Consider the following 20833-nt stretch of genomic DNA (forward strand, 5'->3'; position numbering starts at 1 on the left):
AAAACACAGTACGTCAGGCATGCAATGACTATTTATTATTATTTTTATCATCATTATTATTTACCCAGTTGTTGCACAGTTGAAAAAAAAAAACATTCTGCCATTAGTCGCTGACATCAAATACATTCCCGGTTCTAACACGTCACATCGTAAAAGTTACAAAGCTCACACAGCGTTTTGCCCGCCATATCACATTTGGTCTTTCTCTTTGTCTGTTATAACTTAGACTTTCTTTGATTCTTCGTGTAATCTCATGTTTACTAAAAAAAATACCGACACTGTAATGCAGCAATTGAACGCACCGGTCTAGTCCTTGGTGAACAGTTGTGGAGCGTACTGCTGCCCTCTAGTGTACATGAGGAGATTCTACATCATACTTAAGAGAAGTAAACGTGGTAACAACTTCAGGAAGATGTTTATTATCATTAGTTTCACGTGGAAACACAAAACTTGTCGTGGAAACTGTTGAGACGTGTGGTTATACATGACAACATCAACATTTTTGATTTTATCACATCTGAATTCATAGACAAAGTTGATTTTCTTTTAAAAGCTACCTGGCATTATATAAAGTAATTACAATGAGCTCCACCACTGCCAGCTGCAACATTAAGGTGATGCACATTAATGCATCACTAATTATAATCCAGCAATATAAAATATTCGCAGTCTACTACTAATGAGTTTTAAGTATATTTTCATAGTTTTGCTTAAGATTTTGAATGCATAAAACGGCAATGCTTCGTGACCAATGACTAAAAAAGGATGTTAACAAAAATTTGTGACATAGTTGTGCGAAAGTGATGTTGTGTGGATGTGTCCACAAGTGCATCAGCATATGTAAAGTCAGTCAATCTGCCCTGCAAGCCTCCTCTTCAGCTCAGCATTCTCTGTCTGCAGCATTTTATTCTGACAAAGAGAAGGATGAAAAAGACAAGGTAGGAGCTGGCATCAACATCAATTCAGCCATGAAGGTAATTCTGACACTAAACAAACTGATCCAGGCCTAACCTTGTGTCTGAGAGCCTCCACTGTCAGGTCTCGTCCACCTTTGACAGGCTCCTTGTGTTTTGAAGCTCTGAAGGCATCCCCGATAACTGAGACCAGCACGTGAGACTGAGAAGTGTGAAGAAAATTCATGCCTTTATGCTTTGAAGGCCTGAATATCACATTTGGTTAGCATACAATATTCCTCTCTGGTTTCCAATATTGATATCAGTGATATCAATATGGTACATGGGTCCTTTACAGGTTTGCATTGCTGTCATTGTGGGAATACTCACAAACTTCTTGCTCTGGAAGAGATAACAGTGGTTCATGTCTGCTGCAGGGTGTTTCGCCACAAAGCCAAAGACTTTGGGTGCAGATGGCAGGACAGCACAGAAGGAGATGGTGGACAGAGGGCACGTGTACAACAAAAACTGAGGGGATGAAAGACGATGAAAGTGAAAAGTCAAAGAGAGCGAGATGTGGAATCATTAAATTCCATTCTTGGAGTGGGAGGATAACTGGTACACTTTTGTCACACACCTTGGTTTTTTTTTCCAGGACGTCTACCCCACTCAGTGACAGGAAGAGGTGGACCTTGCTGTTCTTCGCTGCCTTTTCTGAGGAGTAATCATCCAGTGTCTACGGATGAGAGGGGATTGATGGCATGTCATGTTTGTGGCTGCACCCTTAAAGCCGACATGTTGACTCACACAGAGCCCCTGCAGCGCACAAACAACTGGGTTTCCCACTAGAATACAAGACTTCCAGATGTGCAGAACAATCCAAGTACACCATTTTTTGGGAAATCGTCTTCCCGCATTCATTCAAGAAAAGCTTTTCCCAAACACAATGAGAAAACAACACAACGTCTTGCAAAAGAGCTGCTTGAACACCAGCATTAAAACAGGCAAAGACTGTTTCACTCTAAGGGTGAAACAGGGTACGAGTTGTGATTACAGACCTTTAGACGCTCAGCTGCTTCACTCAGGATGTGTACTCCATCAGGGCGGACCACCTCAATTCGCCCGAGAAACTACAGGTTAGAGAAAGACATGTACATGAAGCGCAGTGGCGTTTTAAACAAGGCTGAATACTGAGGCTGAAGGCTTGTGGCCCGCAGCACAGACATGACAGATCCATGTCACATTACTCTCATGATACATGCAGAAATGTTATAAGTCATGGCATGACAGAACTGAGCCTGAGCTCACTGTTGTTCTGCTGCCGTTATTAACCCTCTCGTCTCCTCTTGTACTATATTTTCCACATTCAGAAGGAGACTTTCAACTGCCCTTTACAGGAACCTTTACCTTCACAGGAAAGGAGATCTCATTGTCCTCTTCTGGAATGTGGTCCATTTGAAGAGGTCTGGTACCAGGCTGAACCCTGCAGGCTGACGTAAAGACCAGTCTTACACATGAATGTCTGAGTCACTCACTCAGTAAAGAAATAGTGTAAATTCAGCTTACCTTTTTCTAGATGTTGCTTGACCGACGTCAAACGGCTTCTTATTGTGTTACAGCAGACAGGTGTAAAGTCTGTTGGAGTTAATGAGTGACAGTCGAGCCTTCCTTATTGCCCTTTATGCAGGGTGCTTGGAAACACGTCTGATGATCCATCAAAGGCAGTTTCACAAGGATGTGAAAACTAAAAAAAAAGAATGACATCACAGCAGCGTCCTTGAAGTAACAGCATGATAAAGTTCATTTTCAGACTAAGGCTGGTTAAGATGTCATTTCCTGCTACAGAAACTAATAACTAATATATTGCAAGGGTTCAGGATTGCCTTCATTTAAAAGGTTACACGGTTACCGGGGAGTTTCCTCTCACACTGTGACTGCTGACAGTGTTATACACTGTGTGCGGATGTGAATTCACACACAGCACAGTTTAAAGACAGAAAAAAAACCACACACAAAAAAGATCTTCCATATCAACTGTATTTAATATGAGTTTACAGTGAGTGCCACTTCAGCAATGCTTAATCATATATGCCTCTTTATATTAGCAAGCGCACAGACAAGGTCAATGTCTCAGTCATAAGATCATGAACAGCATTATGGCCAAAATGACTGGAAGATGATGACGATGATGATAACATGAAGAGAAGCCTAAAACAGACAGATACCTGATCGATTTCACAAGATCCTGAATTACAGTAGTTAGGTCAACTTTAAAGCGTTTCCGACACAAAGGAATCAACCACATTTTAGAGGAGAGGTGCAGCTTTTGGTCTCAACAAAGAGCCCGTGAATGAATATTTTGGACAGTTACTGATCAGTTAGACAGAATAATTCCAGGTCCCGAACAGCTGAAAACAAACCTGTTTATAAGCAGTCACCAGAAACGGAGCTGCTGATTCTTATGAGGCTTATGTGTTTGTTTTAGGCTCAGTGGTGCTGCAGATGTGAGAGACGGACAGACAGGCAGACAGGTGGTCAGTGGACTCTGAAGTGGACTGTAGACAGGTGAGAGCACAGAGAGATCCCTTTGTCAGTGCGCTTCAGGTGAACGAGGGAAGGAACAGCCCAGACGAACAACACCATCCATCCAGACAGACACAGATGGGACAGAGCCAGCCTTCATGATCAGCTAAGAGCAGCTTTAAGTGCCAACCTTGAGAGATTTGTTTCCCCATTTTCTAACTGCTTCAGTTCAGGAGAAACAGCCAACCGGAGCCCTGATCCTGATACACGGGGCTCTAGTCCATCAGTGTCTGTCTGCGTGGCTGGTGGAGCGACACTGTCGTCTTGAACTGGAGTCTATGAGTCGTTGACGGACATGCTCTCCATGACGTTTGGCAGGTTCTGGTCTCCTCCTTCCTGCTTCTTCTTCTTCCCTCCATCTTGCTGTTTCTTTGACTTCTTTGACATCTCCTGGTCAATGGGAGCGGGCTTGACAAACTTAATGATCTCTGTCCAACCTGGAGGACGGGTTAGACGGAAATGTTAGAAATAACATTTCAGGAAACAGACGTATTTGCTTTGTTGCTGAGAGTCAGAAGATCGATACCGCTCCACACATGTCTGTGCACTGAGCATGAAGCTACAGTCAACAGCCTGGTAGCTTGGAAACAGGGGGAGACTGACACACAGCATGCAGCAGACGTGAACGCATTCAGCACAGCTTACCAGGAGGCATGAACTCCCTGAGCTTCTCTGGAACAACGATGCCTTCTTCGGTTTGATAATTCTCCAGGATGGCACACATCACGCGCGTGGTGGCGCACATGGTCGCGTTCAACATGTGCACGAACTCTGCCTACGTCGCACACCAAGAGAGGAAGTGTATCAAGAGTACGCAGCCACAGGAGGGACAGAACATGCACCGAGGCGCCTCATCATCATCATGATCATCATCATCAGACAGACAGCACTCACCTTGTCCATCATCTTTTTGGTCTGTCCGTAGCGGATGCGGAGGCGTCTGGCCTGGTAGTCCGTGCAGTTTGAGCAGGAGACCAGCTCTCTGAAAGCACCAGAGCCAGGGAACCAGGCCTCCAGATCCAGCTTCTTACTGGCTGCGTGATTAAGGGCACCTACGATGACACAGTGGTAAGAAGTTAGCCAATATCACGGTCTGAACTTCAGGCAGCTAAACTCTCTGTAAATCACTGCCTGGAAAATGAGTTCTGTAATCACAAGAGTGTTCTTCTTTTTAAGAGCATAGGGCTGCAGAAAACAACTGTTTTCATTACAGACGAAACCGCAGCTTATTTCTTCCAATCATGCTTTCCTAAAGCCGGAGGGGACGTCTTCTCCTTTGCTTCACCCAGCTGTCCAAAACCAAAACAATTCTGTTTACTCTGACATGAAGGAAAGCAGAAATTCCTCACATTGGACAAGATGGAACTGGGCACGTTTTGGCAATTTTGACTGAAAAAAGTTTTTAATATATTACCAAAACATCAGCTTTTCTTGCCAAACTTATTTAGTCCCTTAACCGCAAGAAAATGAACTGCAGGAATGTCCCCAGGAAGCACATCTAACCACACAGTTATTACTCACGAACAAAAGCATCAAAAACCTTCATTTCTCGAGAGCTCCCGGGGCTGAGAGCGCGTGGAACTATTTGACTGGAAATAATTAAAAGCTTTCTGTTTATCCGATGCTTTCCAGCAGCTTCAGAGGTGAAGCGGCGACATTTGCATAATGTGGTGGAAGTGCGTGCTGGACCGACCAGAGACGATGTTGACGATGCGGTAAGGAATTCCCAGTGACATGTAGAACTCCTCTGCTGTTCCAATCATCTCATCGAACATCTCCCACGATTTGCCGTCATGTGGTGAGGCATAGACAAACTGCTCGATCTGCGAGGGGAAAACAAAAAGCGGAAGTCAAGCTACTTTAGTGCGTGTGTGGCAGCTTCATGGCTCGAGAAATAATGACAGAAAGTGGCCATTTATTTGTTTGTCTGAATGTTCAGTCGCAATGAAAATGAAAAGTTACATAAAGCAGGACTTTTGTCCCTCAGCTGACCTTCTCAAACTGGTGCACCCTAAAGATGCCGCGGGTGTCTCGGCCGTGGGAGCCCACTTCCTGCCTGAAGCAGGTGGAGAAGCCGGCGTAGCGGATGGGCAGGTCCTCGGGTTTGAGCCACTCCTCCCTCAGGAAGGCTGCGATGGGCTGCTCGGAGGTGGCAATGAGGTACTTCTCATCAGTGGAGCTGTCGTCGGACTTCTCGCTGCCCTTACCGATGACCTGACGTAAACGCACACGAGAGAAAGGAGATAATTAGCACATTAAGTATGCGTCACTGTTGTTACATAAAGCAGAACCTGGTCCAATCAGCGAGAAGCTCTGTCCACACGTCCAGCACACTGATCGTGATGCAGACATGTTGGGTGGAGCAAGCTCCTGCTGCTCTGCTCAGAACCACTTCCAGCCCTCACTCGCCATGGCAGGCCAAACTGCTAATGGTGTCCATCTCCTCTCATGCTAAACAAAACATGTTTCTGATCCTGTACCCAAAAATGACGCACCCACAGCTACAGATGTGTCATGCTATGACTGTTGTGGTCAGAATCATCACATTATTATGACAATACCAAACAAACCCTGCTGAAGTACCACCATAAGAGCTGGAACACAGCGAAATGACCTCACGCCACACATGTCTTGGATTTTATCAAAGCTAACAAACAACTGTACGCCACAACTTGGTTGAACTCTGCGAAAAACTTCAAAACACACTTTCAACACCGCAAACGAGAGCAGGCTGCGTGTGGTTGAGGACCGTTTGTCTTGAATGACTTTGGATGCAGCATATTGTCTGTGTTAATGGTCAAATCACAGTGCACGGAGCCTAACAGTGATGGACCATGGCACAGCTATACTGGGCCACCGGCTCTCTTATAGTAACAAAACCATAGGCCAAGTTAAAGCTGTTGAAGCGTGTTATCATGACACATCAGTCACCTAAAATTCATGCCATCTTTCTAACTTGGTTAACACTAAGACACCTACAAACAAGGCGCGCTTCAGAGTTAGTGCTAGCACAGCCAGTCATGGCCACAGTAGCCTGAACTAGACAAACCAGCAGCCTGGTTCTTTGGTTCTGCTGCAGCTGCTATGCAGCTGTTAACCAGTGGAAAGGCACTCTGTTGTGGTTAAATAAAACAAAACTCATACTGAAGGTAGGAGTGCTGCGCTGTGCTCACGGCACACTGGGAGGAAAAAAAAACTGTCATAATAATGATGGTAATAAAAATTGATGCCTACACGCATCCTACGTAATGCTGTTTCATCACGGCGTACAGTAAACTCAGCACTAGCCCACCAACTGCAGATGTAGCGACTGTTTCACGATGGTTAGATCGCAGCCTGTTCTTTTAAAATAAAGCACTGTTCCCAATTTGTGTTAAACAAGGTATGCTGTATGTTAGGGCTGGCTGATATGGTTAACGCTAAATATCATAATATTAATAAGAATATTTCCCATGTGCAGTACGCATATTCGAGGATTTTAAGGTACAGTATCGTCTACAGTGGCTAAGAGTGCAGCATCAATGACAGCGAGCGAACCACTGCTGATACTACCTACAATGTGTAGCTCATCGTGTGGGCCTCCAGGTGGCCCTACTGGGCCAAAAATATGAGACCTGAAATCTTATATACAATGATTTTAATATGGTTGTTTGATTTTTCAGATTTCAGAACATCATTTCATCTTCTTTTTTTCTACTGCCACATGGCTCATGCCATATTGTTCCTTCAGAGGCCTGCCTAATACCTGTATGGGGCAAAATATTGATTAGTTGATTATAATGTTGAGGTACAGTTTGTTCATGCAGTCCACTGTGTACTGAGCTATGTATTTGTCTCTATATTAGTGCGTGTGTCAGCATATGCTTGAGCAAGGGTGCTTGGGAGTCCCTTCTGTGTTTGTGTGTGCGTCCCCTTCACCACTGAGGTTTAGCTCCAGTCAGATCTGTGACAGCTCCTTAGACAGTTAAACACAAGTTGACAGAAAAAGTGGAGGAATCCAGTAACAGCTACCACACCTTGTAAAGCTCTTCGTCAAACTGGCTGAGCTGGGCGACTTCCTGCATGACCTCTTTCCTCATGAAGAAGGGTGTGTACAGCATGGTGTAGTTCTTGCTGTGGAGGATCCTTAAGGCGTAATTGATCAGAGCCTGCTCCAGGAAAACCAGCGGCCCCTGTACATAACAGAAGAGAGGAAAACAACTAAACAGCTGGTTTCTTGATTGGCAGGTACGGAGGTAAAGGGGCGGTCACAGTCTTTCTTTGGAAAGAAAAAAAAAGCTTGGGAAGGAGAAAGAATGTTGGTCTGCTTGTGCTTGTCAGATGATGACTGATCGACTGGTTTAGTTCCTGCATATGTTGCACATTACATTTGAACTCACCTTCAGAAAGTAACCTCTGCTCCCGGCCACAACAGCCCCCCTCTCTCCATCAAAGCCATCAATCATGACCACCAGGTCAACATGGGAATACTTCTTCTGGACAGTGCAGTCGCCCCAGGTACGCTCCACCTTGTTGTCTGCATCCTTTTGGGAGGAGGCAGGCGACGCGCCAGATAAGGCTCATGAGTCAACAGTTCAATTCAAGCTCCTAAAATGTGACGATCTGCTGTTTTTGTCAGGTTTATATCACAACCCTAAAACAGTCTGAGTGCTCCCTGTAAGTGGAGGCTTTTGTTTCTTGTACCAAGTATTCAAAATCAGCTCCAACTTTAACCACATCTGCCTGCAGCATACCACCAACCTCATCATTGCTGATGGGTACAGATGGGTGCAGAAGGTTGCCGATCTCTCTCAGGTACTCGAAGCGCTCTGCCTCCAGCTTCATCCTCTCACTGTCAGTTTTCTCCACCGCCTCATCCACCATCAACCGCACCTTCTTGATCTGGGTAACTGTCAGGGCCTGACACAAAAACATGCAGACAAGAACAGAAAATCTAAGAAAGAAAATAAGCAATTCGTAGGTTTTAGATTTGATCTGTCCTATTAGAGATTCATTTAACAAAATGCATGCATGTGGTTGTGAGTGCTTGGAGCACAGGCAGTCATACCGATAAAGTATCAGCTGTTAGGGATTCCAGGTTCTGTGCTTCCTCAGGTAAAGACTCATCCTCCCCAACAGGCTCCTTCTTCTGCATTTACAACATAGACAGGTGTTAAGAAAGGCAAAAATTCAGTTCTAAAAGTGTGACCTCCCTCTCAGGGCTGGTTATTTCTCCTCTGTCACACTGCATTACATCAGACCAAGACCTGTTCAGTCATTTAGTGTCCTGATGCTTCAGTACCTTCATTTTCTCCCCGATGCTCTTGCTGCAAAGGTTCTTTGCTTTGTTGAGGTTGTCTGCAGTGAAGCGGCCTGTCAGGGGGTACATCACAGTCAGTAAGTGCATGAGACTGTGTGTGCGCGTGCGTGCGCGCGTGAGCTGCAGTAGCTGGTGACCTGGTGACAGGTGTTGCCGTCAGTATCAACTGACCCTCAGACTAGGATAAAAATATAAACAAACTGCTTTCGATCTTAAATAGTAGCAACAATACTCTGGTGAAATCACTGACGTTATCAAGCTGGGTCACACTCGCACTGTCTGTGAGTACACTGCAGGGCGAGTGTGACTTGTCATGTTGCTTGCTGGGATTGCATCAGATTGCACGTTATTACCCGGCATCGCTAAGCTAACCTCACCCTGCGTTAGCCAGCATTTTGTATGAACGTTGTATCTGTTGATAATGTTGTGGGAACTTGTGGTTACCTAGTGCTTGGTATCTATCGATTAAAAACCTCATTTTAAGTAACTACCGTCACCTACGTGGTGGATAAACATGTGGCTCATTTGGATCCGCTGAGCGGTGTTAGCTGCGCTAACATTAGCACCATTGCGTGCTAGCTTCCTCTGTGCGAGAATTATACCAAACTCCATTCAAAACTGGCTAGAAATTGTTGGCTAGCTTACTGACAAACATTCACCTTCTGTACAATGAGTATTTATAAACACTCTGTTAAAGTAATGTCCACTGATAAATACGATGCGAATATAATGGAAAAATGGAAATGGAGAGGAACTATTCTAATAGTTCACTACCACTGCAGTGTAGCGAAGGTTCACCTTACTGCGGCAGCAGAGCATGGAGATACCCAGCGAAATCATTACAACAAGTATTTTCTTGAAAACGATTTTAGCATTTCAATGTACCGAATAGAAGATTAAAAATAAGTCTAAGACTACGTCTATTAAAGTCCCGAATGGGATGTGACAGTTGGCTGTATTCGCACATCAAGAATGCAACAGCAGATTTTTTTAATGAAGTTGGGCGTGAGCACCTCTCCAGTACACAGACGCTACGCTAACAGTAGCATTATTAGCCACCGTGCTAACGTTAGCTACTGTGACTGAAACAACAGAAACAAAAAGGCGCTTACATTTTCTCCACTCTGTGTCTGCGGCGACCAGTTTGTCTACGAGTGTTACATCTTTAAACCTCTTCCTTTGAGTCTCGCGGACGATTTCTGGATCGCCGCCTTTGTCGGTCCTAAACAGGTCCAGATCGAGCACCATCTTTCCACGCTGGCTGTCAGAGAGAGCTTGAATGAGCTCACAACGTTGACTCCTCCAAGCGGGTTGCCAAATCTTGTTAGTCGAGTCGCTAAACCGTAATTACAGTTTGAATAATTACTCATGTATACATAAACCGTCCGTTATTAACAATCCAGTGTTTTTCTCAAATATAATTTCAATAATCAATTTTACTCGGATAAAGTTGATGACAAAACAATTTTAGATACATACAAATCGGAGGTTTTCCCTCCAGCCTGGCAACACTGAGCACCAGCTATACATCGAGAGATGCACACAAAAATGTCATGATGAAAGCATCGTACGTGATATATTTGAGGAGCCGATGGAAAGTTTTCCCAGTATTATTTTATTAGGTGATAAAATGCACAAAAAATGTTGTTTCACAATACAAAAGGCAAGATAGATGGCTGTCTATACATGTAACCTCACATCAGTATAAAAGTAAAAATGATAGGACCAATAATCCATTCTTATTAGAGTATAATATGAGATATGCACGTGTATAAATAAACTACAAGTATGGCACTAAAATGGCACGTATACAATGTTCAATGTGTACTTCATAGTAACTTCAATAACTCAAGTATGAGATTGAGTTTGTTTCTGTACAATGCTGATATCATTTCAGAACAGCTTTTAAATGAGACTGCAAGAAAACTAACAAAAACACGTCTCCTAAATACATTTATAAGACTAAGATAGCTTTATTGACTATTACACATATTACTTTTTACAGATCCTTCTCGTACACATACATGTAGCATGTTAACACGTTTCATTACTCAAAGTGCACAGTTGCTGCCACTGCAGCTCAGCTGAGGCAAAGGTGGTAATTGGCCGGTTGCTTAAGGGCACATCAGCATGGATTGTACATGCGCTAGTCACCTTCCAGCTGTGAGCTCATGGCTTCTCCTATCTTGCCAAATATTGAACCATCGGGTTTGTGACCATTATGGTCATCCCTCTTCAGGTCAACCTTTCTCTTCTGCTGAGCTGAGGACCATCATTCAGTCAGGGTGTATGGATTCTTTTTTTGTGTGTTTAGTCCCCTCCTTCCACAGAGCGATGGCTGTTTGCCCTCATTTCCATCCTGGCCTCATCGATAGCCCACTGCAGAGCTACTCCGGCTGGTAACTTAGTAAAGCCTTCCTCTGAGATGTGATGTATTTTCAGGTAACTCCCTGGCCTATGCAGAGCCACTCCATGGAGGTGGGAGAAAAGCAGCGCTAAGTCACTTGTCAGCCTGTAGTGAGATACCAGCCTCAGCTCAATGGGGATATCCGTTTCCTCGGAGTACGCAAAAGTGGCTGCCATGTATTTGGACAGGTCCTGGCCCCTGGCTTTGGCATGGCCCACCTCTTCTCCAATAAGCTTGATGGCTGCATCAGAGCCGAAGGTGTTGAGGTCGAAGTCCAGCTCTCCGTCTGCCTGCTCATCTTCATCGCCACCCTCTGGCTCTGGATGCTCAGGTTTGTGGCTGAGGCCTCGAGAACAGATCACCAAGATGAAGTCGCTCTCCCGAATCTGCCGGTAGTGCCAGGCCATGCTTCCCTCCCCAGCCACACTCAGAGAGTCCCACAGGTCCAGGCACACCTGAGAAATGGACAATAGACAATATAATTAATAGCTTTGGAAGAGTTTGTTCCACTAAAACAGAACATCTGTATCAAACTGCATTAGAGCCAAGAAATGTCCCATCCACTACCTGAGTGGCCATGTGCTGTTGTATAAAAGCCCCTAACTGCATGACGGCTTTGACATGAGCGGGGCCATCATAGCTGCTGTAGCAAATCAGAAGACGAGGAGGGGTCAGTCCGTTTCTCTGCAATGCCACCACTTCCTCCTGAGCACTGCTCTCCTGATGATGTTGTACTTCACACAATGCCGGTAATGGCAAAGACAGGTCAGAGGCACAAGAAATGTTCCCTGTAAAATGAACAGTTTGCATGATTTTCAAATTAGCCTTCATGAAAGGCAAACAGTGATTTATTTTTCCATGAGATATGTGGTTTGTCTTTGCACCTGGATTCATGAAAAGTTTCTTCATCAGCAGGTGAGGCCTTCTCTTGGTGAGAGCAGCCAGTGAGACTGCAATAAAGGCCAGCACAGCCAGGCACAGTGGAAGCATCAGAGCCAAGGAGGGAGTGACAGAGAGCGGCGGGGCACTTTCTGAGGATGAGGATGTACGATCACACGAAAACTCAATGACAGACATGGAAGAATAACTGTACATGGTTTGACATTGTGGGAAATAGTAATAATAATTTATCTGCTTTACTGCCGAGACTTAGATAAGATGATTGATGCTAATTATGAACTAGAGCTGGGAGTAGTTTAGCATAGTTTAGTATAAAGACTAGACGCTGGGGTAAACAGCTAGCCTGGTTCTCTCTGAAATTCCATATGCCTCCACCTTTATGACTAGGAAACTAGTGGAGAATCCAGAAATAAGTGATCCAGGCCCAAAAATAGATATAGCACACACCTTCCTGAGAAACCATTAAGTTTTAGACAGCTTTATTATACATAATTTAGAGAGACAGGCTAGCTGTTTCCCCCAGTTTTTATGTTTTATACTTCAGTTAATTGCCTCTTGGCTATAGCTCTATAATTAGCATAGATGCATCACAGAAGTATTACTTGAAAGGATGAAAGGCTGATGGGACTGATCACACTTGGATTAAATATTGTGTCTGTGTCCACAGGCTGTATATGGTCCAACACACACTTTATATCTCCACAGCACCTGCTACAATACGCTGTGACTGTGTGCATCAGCAGCAACTAAATAACCTCCCTACCTTTATGAATACGCATGACCTGAACATTGAACATTTTCCTCACTGCATCCACTTCGTCAGCTGCAATCTGTGACACAAGAAATGTTGAGCATGAAAGTTCATTCTTAGCGTTGGAAAATGTAGTTTGGCAAAATAATCTTAAACCTGGATTCACTGATTTTTCTTTTCGGTCACTTGGTGGTCATGCAACAAGCTCTAAATGCAACACTGACATATTATAGCCTTAAAAAGTGTATATTGCAAACACAATAACGTGTGTGTATTGTACACTGGCTCTATCTGAGCTTTTCTGCAGGATATAGCTGTCTGCTCTGGAAACAATGCTGATGACAGCAGTAAGAGTGAGCCAAAGCAGTAAAGCTGTCAGCGGTAAAACCAAAAACAGTGAATTCTACAGAGCTGAGGGGAACCACAGTGCTGAGTGATGATTCTCCATGAGTGTCCTGTTCTATGTTACACTTGATACATTGTTAATATGAATATATTAGTCCCTCTCTCAGGAGCTTTCAACTTATCTTTGAAAGTTCGATGCTTAGGCCAAAGACTGACTTAGTCTTACTAACTTAGCCATCTCCACAACAATTCAGACCTCCATAAGAGGTCTATAAGACATGTTGGAAAGCTCCAGAAACAAGCCAGAAGTGGACCTTGAACTATCATTATTCTGTCAAACTAGTGTTTCAAGACAAAGAATAAAAAAGGTTTTACTCACATAACAACATCTTTTAATTAAAACAGTGATAGTTTTATATATGGTGAAATCAATGTGAAGAAGAGATCAGCTATAATCCACTTTTATTTTACCTCACAGGTGTAATTGGTGCCTTCTTGAAGATCATTCAGCTGGTAGCTGTAGTGAGTTTGGTTTGTGGAGGAATTCTAAAGATATTAATGGATAATATATTAAAAATTAAATTCATTTAACCAATAAATGCTTCCACAATGTAAATAACAGAAAAAGAAGGCATGAATGCACTGTCTGAAAGCAAAACAGGAAAATCTAAAGCTGCTGAAGCTGAAACCACTCACAGGTATTATGTCTGTGTATTTCTTCATGCCGTTTGCATAGCACAGTGAGAAGTAGCTCCTGATGCCCAGGTTTGGAGGAGCCAGGTTAAAGGTCACAGTGACGGCAGTCCCTTCCTGCTGGACCTCAATATGTGTGGGGTGCCAGTCTACAACCATGAAGTATTGAAAGATATCATAAAGCTGATCATAAGAAGAAACCTTTTATTAAAAGTTGGCATTGCTGTACCAGACTGGAGTTTATCTGGGAACTGTGAGAAATTCAGAGTCAAATATTTTCTCTCACCTTTCTTGCACTGCTCAAGACCATTCTTCTCTGCGCATGCTGCAAAATCACAATGTGCATATTAGTATAAATTCACTATTAATCAGATGAAAGTCTCACTGAAAGGCACAGGAAGAAAAATGCTATTTTTAGAGAGCACAAAAGCTTCCATATGGCATTGCATAATATGTAATTAGAACTACACGCATTGTAAAAGTACCAACAAATGGGATTTAGATGTTTCCTGGAAGCAACCACAAACTCTGAAAAAGCTCAACATATCTAGAGCTGAAAGGGGCCTCACAGCGTGTAGAGAAGATCTTGCTGTGGTAGAACCTCTCCCACTCCTCAGGCACCGGCAGGGCCATGACTGTAACTGCATACTGGGACCCAAGGGAGAGGCTGGGGAAAGGGTCCGACTTGTACACCTGCAGAATATAGCGGCAGTCATGACCTTGGTTTTCTTTGAACGCACAACATGTTTTTATCTGATAAGGTGAGATAAGAGTTTTTGACATATGCTTTATTCATGGTTCAGGAAAACAGCTTTCTCATACAAAATCTCACACAGATTGTTGTTATATATCATAGATATACTGTACAATAACAATATATGAAAAAAAGATACAGATGGACCATGCAGAAAAAGTGATTTTCAAAGTCTATTGTTTTATTCGCTTTACTTATTCCTTAGAAACAAAAACTAAAACGCCTTGGAGAGCAGTGTGTTGAAACTGATATGTTGTGTAACAGTAGACTATTTACTTTTTTCTTCATAGGGTTAGTGTTTCTTGAAGGTGTAAGCTTTAAGTTTGCAGTTTGGATACGAGACTTGGACTTGGTTATGTAGCAGAGTACTAACAGAGTGGCTGTTGCAGGCCGGTGCTCTAGTATGAACATAGCCACACTCACTGAGGACCAGTTAGTATGGCCGGCAGGTGTGAGCGTATCCAGCGGTGTATGATTTCATGCAGGTACGAAAAGCACTTCAGGACTTTCTTGTAACACAAGACTACATAAATAACAGACTTCCCATAATGTATAGCTTCTCTCATGACATTTACAGCTTTCGGACCTTCGGCAAAAAATGTACAGCTGTTTCTGTCTTTGGTAAAACGGAATGGAAAACATTGCCATTCCACACACTGATAAAAGCATATCAGCATCCAAGACAGGAAAACAGGCACAGACCCAAAACAAGTGGGGCCCTTCTTACCATTTGAGCATGTGACGGTGAGAGGGAGAGGTTACGGTGGAAGAGGAAGAGCTGACAGGCAACACCAGACCCTCCCAAAGCCTGCAGGGACACCTGAAAGCCTCGCAGGAAGGCAATCCCTGCAACAAACACAGAAGGACGGAGTGACAGCTGAGTCACAGACTCTGTGGCTACAGCGGATCAATGCATGGTCTTTAAACATTTAACAAGAAAGTCACTGTCATCTGTCAGAGCCTGGGTTACATGCAGCATCTCTCTCATACTTTGAAGTGTTATGAGAAATTACTCTGGGGGAGGTAACTCGTGTCTGTATTAAAAAACCACTGAAACCACTGTCTGCCTCCCACCCAATTTAAAGAACGCTATGCATCCTTACAAGAACTGTGTGCAGAAACTGGCATTGAAAGTAAAAAGAGAGACGTGTGTTTTTGTCTGTAAAGCCATATGAGCATACCGTAGTGACTGGGCTTCCAGGAGACAACGATGGTGTCAGATTTAGGGTTCAGCTCACGGAGAAACTCAACCTTCACATCATTTGGGGCTTGGACGTAGTGCTGACAGATTTCAGGGTCATCTTCTCCTAGCAACTCAAAACATGGCCATGGAATACAGCCTGAGGAGAAATAACAACGGATAGATAGAATCTCAAGTGTTTCAGACATTGTCAGTACAATTTCTAGACATTTACTCCAATACATTTCTGGATATGTAATGTGAAAGGAATCTGGGCAGCCTATTGAAGCAACACTAGTCTGCAGCCATGCTAACGGCTCTGTGACGCTGTACTTGCAAACATTCACAACGCTGATATTCATTTACTGAGGTAACTTATTTAGTGGTGTCTTAGCATGCTAACATTTGCTAATTTGGACTATCATCACTGGTGTTGCAGCTATTTGGACAACTAAAGATTCATCCTTTGGAACATGACAGTCCATTAAATAGATAATTATAATTGTTAAATATAAATTGTTTTTATGACCTCAGTTATGACAGCTGGTAGTTGCCTATTTGCTCTTTAGGCTTGCCTGTTTAAATCCTAATATAAAGTGCAAACAGTGTGACGCCTGCTCATAACAGTGCTAATGCTGTGAACTGTTCAAGTTTGGGACATGCAGGATAGAGACAAGAAGAACAACATCTCACAGCAGCCAAAACCTGTTTGAACAATTAGATTACAGCGCAGTCTGGGCTTCCATGCACTTTCTCAGAGTAATTAGTCCACAGTCCAGTGCACCCTGTCTGAATCACACTTACTTCCAAAAGGTTGGATGGAGTTAAAACCTAAAGCCCTCTTGACATCAGCTTGGGTTATTCTGCAGTAATCACATCCAGGTCCTCCCTGCAGAGGACAGAGAAATAATGATGATTGATGTATGATTTCAGACTTTGCACTTTCAACAGCATCTTTGCCTACACATATTCAGTGTTGCTTCACATAAGGTGAATAACGTGGATAAACAGGTCATTATAAATTATCAATTTAAAAAAGCCATAAGAGAGACAGCACACAGTCCTACACTCCAGTAAAAACAGATTAAAATGTTTTAACCTGAATTAGATTTATGGTCAGATTAGCTGCACTGTGCTGAAGCCTAATGTGGGTCAGAGGCAAGAATGTGAAAGAACTCGGAATCAAAAGCAGCTGATGAGCTGATCATCAAAGAAATAAATTTGTGTTTTCCAGAGGAGCTGATTGAACTTCAGGCTGCAGTGCTGTTGAATGGTGTTGCCTCCTGCACTGGCTCCCTGTCACAGTCCTGGCCACGATCACAGCGCCAGGGACCCGACATCACCTGCCAAAGGGCTGCTGTCTGTCTCCAGGACCAAGTGCTCATGGCTGTCTAAATAGTTGCCTCAAAACTGTGGTATTCCCTCCATCCAGCAGAACATTTTCTAATTTCTGGGAACTTAAAACGCTGTCTTACTCTTTGGCTGTGCCTCTTCAGCTGAAGAGCTTATCAGATGGTCAGAGAGCATCTCAAACCTCCTCCTTATGATGCCTCGCGTAGCTTTCTGAAACCAACAACCTGACAATCTTTTTTTTTTTTTTATCCCTCCCCTCCCTATGAACGCCTGCAAGGAGTGACTGAAAATGTGTGCCTTTATCCCCATTTATGTATTTTTTTTTTTTTTTTTTACTTGCTTGATTGAATTACACCTTATCCCTTCTTTTTCTTATCCTTATTTCAGAGGGAGGTAAAGCCAGAAATATATGGAGGGAAAGGTTTACAAGCAACATTTACCGATGTGTACACTCAGAGGAAACATCAGAAAATGGACAAAACCCTGAAGAAAAAAAGAAAAAAGAAGAAAACATCTATGCAAGCCAGTTATTATGTATGAGAGTGCATATTAACAACTGACGGAGAAAGAACAGAAAGGGCAGACGGAGCAACCACCTGGGTACCATCCATGGCACCCCGTGGTTAGGTGAGCTATCGGGCTCTGGATTGGACCTACTGTTCATTCATTTTTGTAATATTTCCGTGTAGTTTGACATATAATAATACATCATTTACATCTGATTTATATTTTGGATTGATAATCTAGATCTGCATAGTAACTAGAAACTAAAGCTATCAAATAAATGCAGTGGTGTAAAAAGTGCAATGCTTATCCCAAATGAAGGCGAGTGGAAGAATAAAGTAACTTATAAGTCTACTAAGTGCAGTACTTGAGTGAATGTATTTCTTTATGTTCCATGACTGCTCCCTCCATCTGTTGCCGTTACACACTGATGACCACACTGCAGTCTGTGAAATTCAATCCACCGTCATAAACGTATGTTTTGTTTTTGTTTTTTAAAAGTCCTTTCAAATGCAAGATGTAATCAGTAACAGCTGTGCTTACGTCCTCGCTGCCACATGCTGCTATAGGAGAAAATGGCCATATCTAAAGCATAAAAAAAAAACAAAAAAAACTTGAAACTTGAAGTCCAGAGGAATGTTCAAGTTTCAGCCAAAACAGCGTCTTTCATTTCCAAACATCTGCACGTACTTTGCATCAATGGCTCAAACACTACATCGGCACTGACAGCACCGTCAGAGGGGGCTTATACTGAATTTATAAAACCGCAGTAATGGTGAAACAATACGGGTCTATTTCAGAATATTCCTCGTACTAAATGTCAAATGTGCTTCCAAGTCATAGTGTCAGCTGCTGCTGGTTTCTGTGTTGCAACGACTGCCACACTAAATAACAAAAGCATATTAAAAGGTATTCGTCATCTGTGAGTAATAGCACAATGTGTGTGTCACGCTGCTTCACACACACATACAGTAGTGCTGACTTGCCCTGCAAGTTTAGAGACCTTAACCAGACTAACAAGTGGAGAAAATGAGAGAGGAAGAAATACTGCGCTTGCCTGAGGCATGGGAGAGAGGGAGCGCTGTGATGTGTATGGTGGTTAGCACAATGGCAGTTTAAACTGTCAGGTAATGGCCTTCAGAAAGTTTTTGTGGCCTAAATAGTTACTTGCACGCAAGCCCATGAGGGAGCATAATCGACGTGTTTGGCATGCACAGCACAACAGAAATCCTCCCTTGACATGCTCTCAGTATGGGTGGCTTTTCGATACACACTCGGATACATGAGGGCCATAGAAGAGGAACACTGATCTGGCCTCGGTCGAAGCGAATAGAGTGTTCACTGCGATCCTCCTGCTCCAATCAGATCTCTAAATACAGAAAGAAGATCAGAAGAGTTGCCACCTGCAAAGGGTTTTTAAATTCATTCTGTGGTTACAGAAACCTGTTACAGAAGGAGACAAGTTGCTACATCAAAATGACAGCGTGCGTCAGTCAAATGGGATTGCTTGGCTTCCTCCCTTTGCCCATTTACTGCTCATGAATATAAACATGTCCCTGGCAGAGGCCTTACAGAGCGCTGAGGCTCAAAGCGGTCTCCAAACATAATGCCTGGAGCGACCTACCTGAGTCCATGCGTACAATATTTCTGACCTTTCACAGAGAAGAGAAGCTGAGAGAAGCTTTCCTCAGTGAAAAGACATAAATATCATCTTTGGACGTTCAGGAATTTTCTGAAAAGAAGGACAGTATGTGTGCAAGAAATAAATAACTTCAGTCCCAGGTGCCTTTGGCTTCCTGCTCTTAGTGTTCTCAGCTGAGAATATATGAACCTTCCTTCCTAATTCTTCCTGCGTTCTAGCAGTTTCTAACCCTTTTCACTTGTGACCACTTAAAATAATCATTATGTTGCTTGGTGTGGTCTGTTTAATTGAAGAAAGATTTTTCCTTGCCAGATCATTAAACCTCTGAAATTTGGGGGGCTTTCAGACGTTCCACAAAAGCTCAATCGCTGATTAGGAGGAAAAAAAGTGCAGATGTTTTTTTGTTTTTTTATTCCTGCTTTCACAGTTTTTTTTCACTCCTGACCTTTGACATTTACCTTGACCCATGGGGGGTCCTGACCACTGGGAAGCACTGCTGTATGCTCAGTCAACCAGAGACTTATTTCTTTTCTTCCTGTTTTATATGAATACATCGTAACCATTTTTCTAGTGATTCACATAAAAAAGCAGAGATTTTTGAGAACGTCTAAAAAATGAGTGTGGTGTCAGATAAATCTTAAGACAGACTTAATATATCTGATGACACATTTCACACGGAAAAACAGTCAGAGCACGGTGTTCCTGATGAAAATAACGCGTGTCTGTGCAGTGAACAGGACACAACAGCCAGATAGAACAGTGCCCAGCCAGGAAGGTCATAAATGATCCTAATGGCTCTACACCTTCGTTAATGTCTACCCCATCAAGTTAACAATGTTTTCTATTTAACACCAAACCACAATCATTAAGGCCAGGTTTGTTGGCTGTGCAGAGGTGATTGCCAGCTCACAACAGCCAAAAAACACAATATCAACAGATGCAGATGGAGGAGAAGCAGCCTGTTGACTGACTGAGCAGACCTCACAGCAGTATATACAGGCCAGCTGTCTGAATGTAGACACAGTGTAGCTACAGATGAACCAGCATGTGTGTCAGCGGATCAGCACAAGATGTACACCCGTGTAAATGTATGAAAGGTTGGAAACTCGGCTTACCTGTCGAATACAGTCCAGACTGCAGTCCTGAGGACTGATGGCTGCGACATCATCCTGAGCCCAGAGCCGCTGACCAAGTACCAAAAGATGGTACACAACAAAAGCTGCCTTCCACATGCTGCTACAGCCAGCATGACATTGTCCAGCCGTGAGCACCAGACCTCTAACTCACACACGGACACGGTGGACTGAACGGCTGCGAGACGCCGCCACTCAGCGCAAAAGTGAAATGTGACATCAAAGCCTCCTCAATGTTGCGTGAGAGTGAATGACAGGAGCCCTGGGAGGAGGGAGAGAGTCGATGAGGGGAGTGGTGTCTCTAGGTTATGGGTGGAGGCTTACCGGACATGTTTTAACAGTTCCGCTGCCAGAACAGTTCATTTTGTGCAGTAGGAGCAGGAGGCACAAGGCAGG

General features: G+C 43.4%; 3 protein-coding genes across 3 annotated transcripts; all 3 read right to left on the bottom strand.

Annotated features, from left to right (window-relative positions):
• Window positions 1–15: 15 nt before the first annotated feature.
• Window positions 16–2377, bottom strand: LOC139334599 (PTB domain-containing engulfment adapter protein 1-like). The gene is made up of 6 exons (XM_070967582.1): window positions 2301–2377; window positions 1952–2023; window positions 1531–1629; window positions 1284–1421; window positions 1012–1116; window positions 16–909 (listed from the first exon to the last, which is right to left on the bottom strand). The coding sequence occupies exons 1-6, from the start codon at window positions 2346–2348 to the stop codon at window positions 847–849; spliced, it is 525 nt and encodes a 174-aa protein (XP_070823683.1). The 5' UTR covers window positions 2349–2377; the 3' UTR covers window positions 16–846.
• A 539-nt stretch (window positions 2378–2916) lies between these two features.
• Window positions 2917–10303, bottom strand: sars1 (seryl-tRNA synthetase 1). Its single transcript, XM_070967586.1, has 11 exons — window positions 9888–10303; window positions 8758–8828; window positions 8524–8604; window positions 8217–8375; window positions 7856–7999; window positions 7493–7648; window positions 5469–5690; window positions 5170–5299; window positions 4371–4528; window positions 4122–4251; window positions 2917–3913 (listed from the first exon to the last, which is right to left on the bottom strand). Exons 1-11 carry the CDS (start codon window positions 10021–10023, stop codon window positions 3753–3755), a joined length of 1548 nt encoding a protein of 515 aa, XP_070823687.1. The 5' UTR covers window positions 10024–10303; the 3' UTR covers window positions 2917–3752.
• A 151-nt stretch (window positions 10304–10454) lies between these two features.
• Window positions 10455–20657, bottom strand: LOC139335297 (interleukin-17 receptor D). Its single transcript, XM_070968843.1, has 12 exons — window positions 20420–20657; window positions 16610–16694; window positions 15807–15965; window positions 15353–15471; window positions 14441–14564; window positions 14158–14196; window positions 13875–14020; window positions 13650–13724; window positions 12846–12912; window positions 12067–12213; window positions 11750–11970; window positions 10455–11637 (listed from the first exon to the last, which is right to left on the bottom strand). Exons 1-12 carry the CDS (start codon window positions 20534–20536, stop codon window positions 11086–11088), a joined length of 1851 nt encoding a protein of 616 aa, XP_070824944.1. The 5' UTR covers window positions 20537–20657; the 3' UTR covers window positions 10455–11085.
• Between the last annotated feature and the right edge of the window lie 176 nt (window positions 20658–20833).

Source organism: Chaetodon trifascialis, chromosome 8 (genome assembly GCF_039877785.1).
Source record: "Chaetodon trifascialis isolate fChaTrf1 chromosome 8, fChaTrf1.hap1, whole genome shotgun sequence".
Lineage (NCBI taxonomy): Eukaryota > Metazoa > Chordata > Actinopteri > Chaetodontiformes > Chaetodontidae > Chaetodon > Chaetodon trifascialis.

Bases quoted from the DNA above. Each gene is read 5' to 3' on its own strand.
- LOC139334599 (XM_070967582.1), bottom strand. From the start codon at position 2,348: ATGGACCACATTCCAGAAGAGGACAATGAGATCTCCTTTCCTGTGAAG. The intron at 2,024-2,300 runs GTAAAGGTTCCT...TCTAACCTGTAG, and splicing joins AGATCTCCTTTCCTGTGAAG to TTTCTCGGGCGAATTGAGGT. The intron at 910-1,011 runs GTTAGGCCTGGA...TCTCTTTGTCAG, and splicing joins TGGAGGCTCTCAGACACAAG to AATAAAATGCTGCAGACAGA.
- sars1 (XM_070967586.1), bottom strand. From the start codon at position 10,023: ATGGTGCTCGATCTGGACCTGTTTAGGACCGACAAAGGCGGCGATCCA. The intron at 8,376-8,523 runs GTATGACTGCCT...TTTTTGTGTCAG, and splicing joins TAACAGCTGATACTTTATCG to GCCCTGACAGTTACCCAGAT. The intron at 5,300-5,468 runs GTCAGCTGAGGG...TTCCCCTCGCAG, and splicing joins GGGTGCACCAGTTTGAGAAG to ATCGAGCAGTTTGTCTATGC.
- LOC139335297 (XM_070968843.1), bottom strand. From the start codon at position 20,536: ATGTGGAAGGCAGCTTTTGTTGTGTACCATCTTTTGGTACTTGGTCAG. The intron at 14,565-15,352 runs GTAAGAAGGGCC...TATATTCTGCAG, and splicing joins CACCGTCACATGCTCAAATG to GTGTACAAGTCGGACCCTTT. The intron at 11,638-11,749 runs GTAGTGGATGGG...TCCATTTCTCAG, and splicing joins AACAGCACATGGCCACTCAG to GTGTGCCTGGACCTGTGGGA.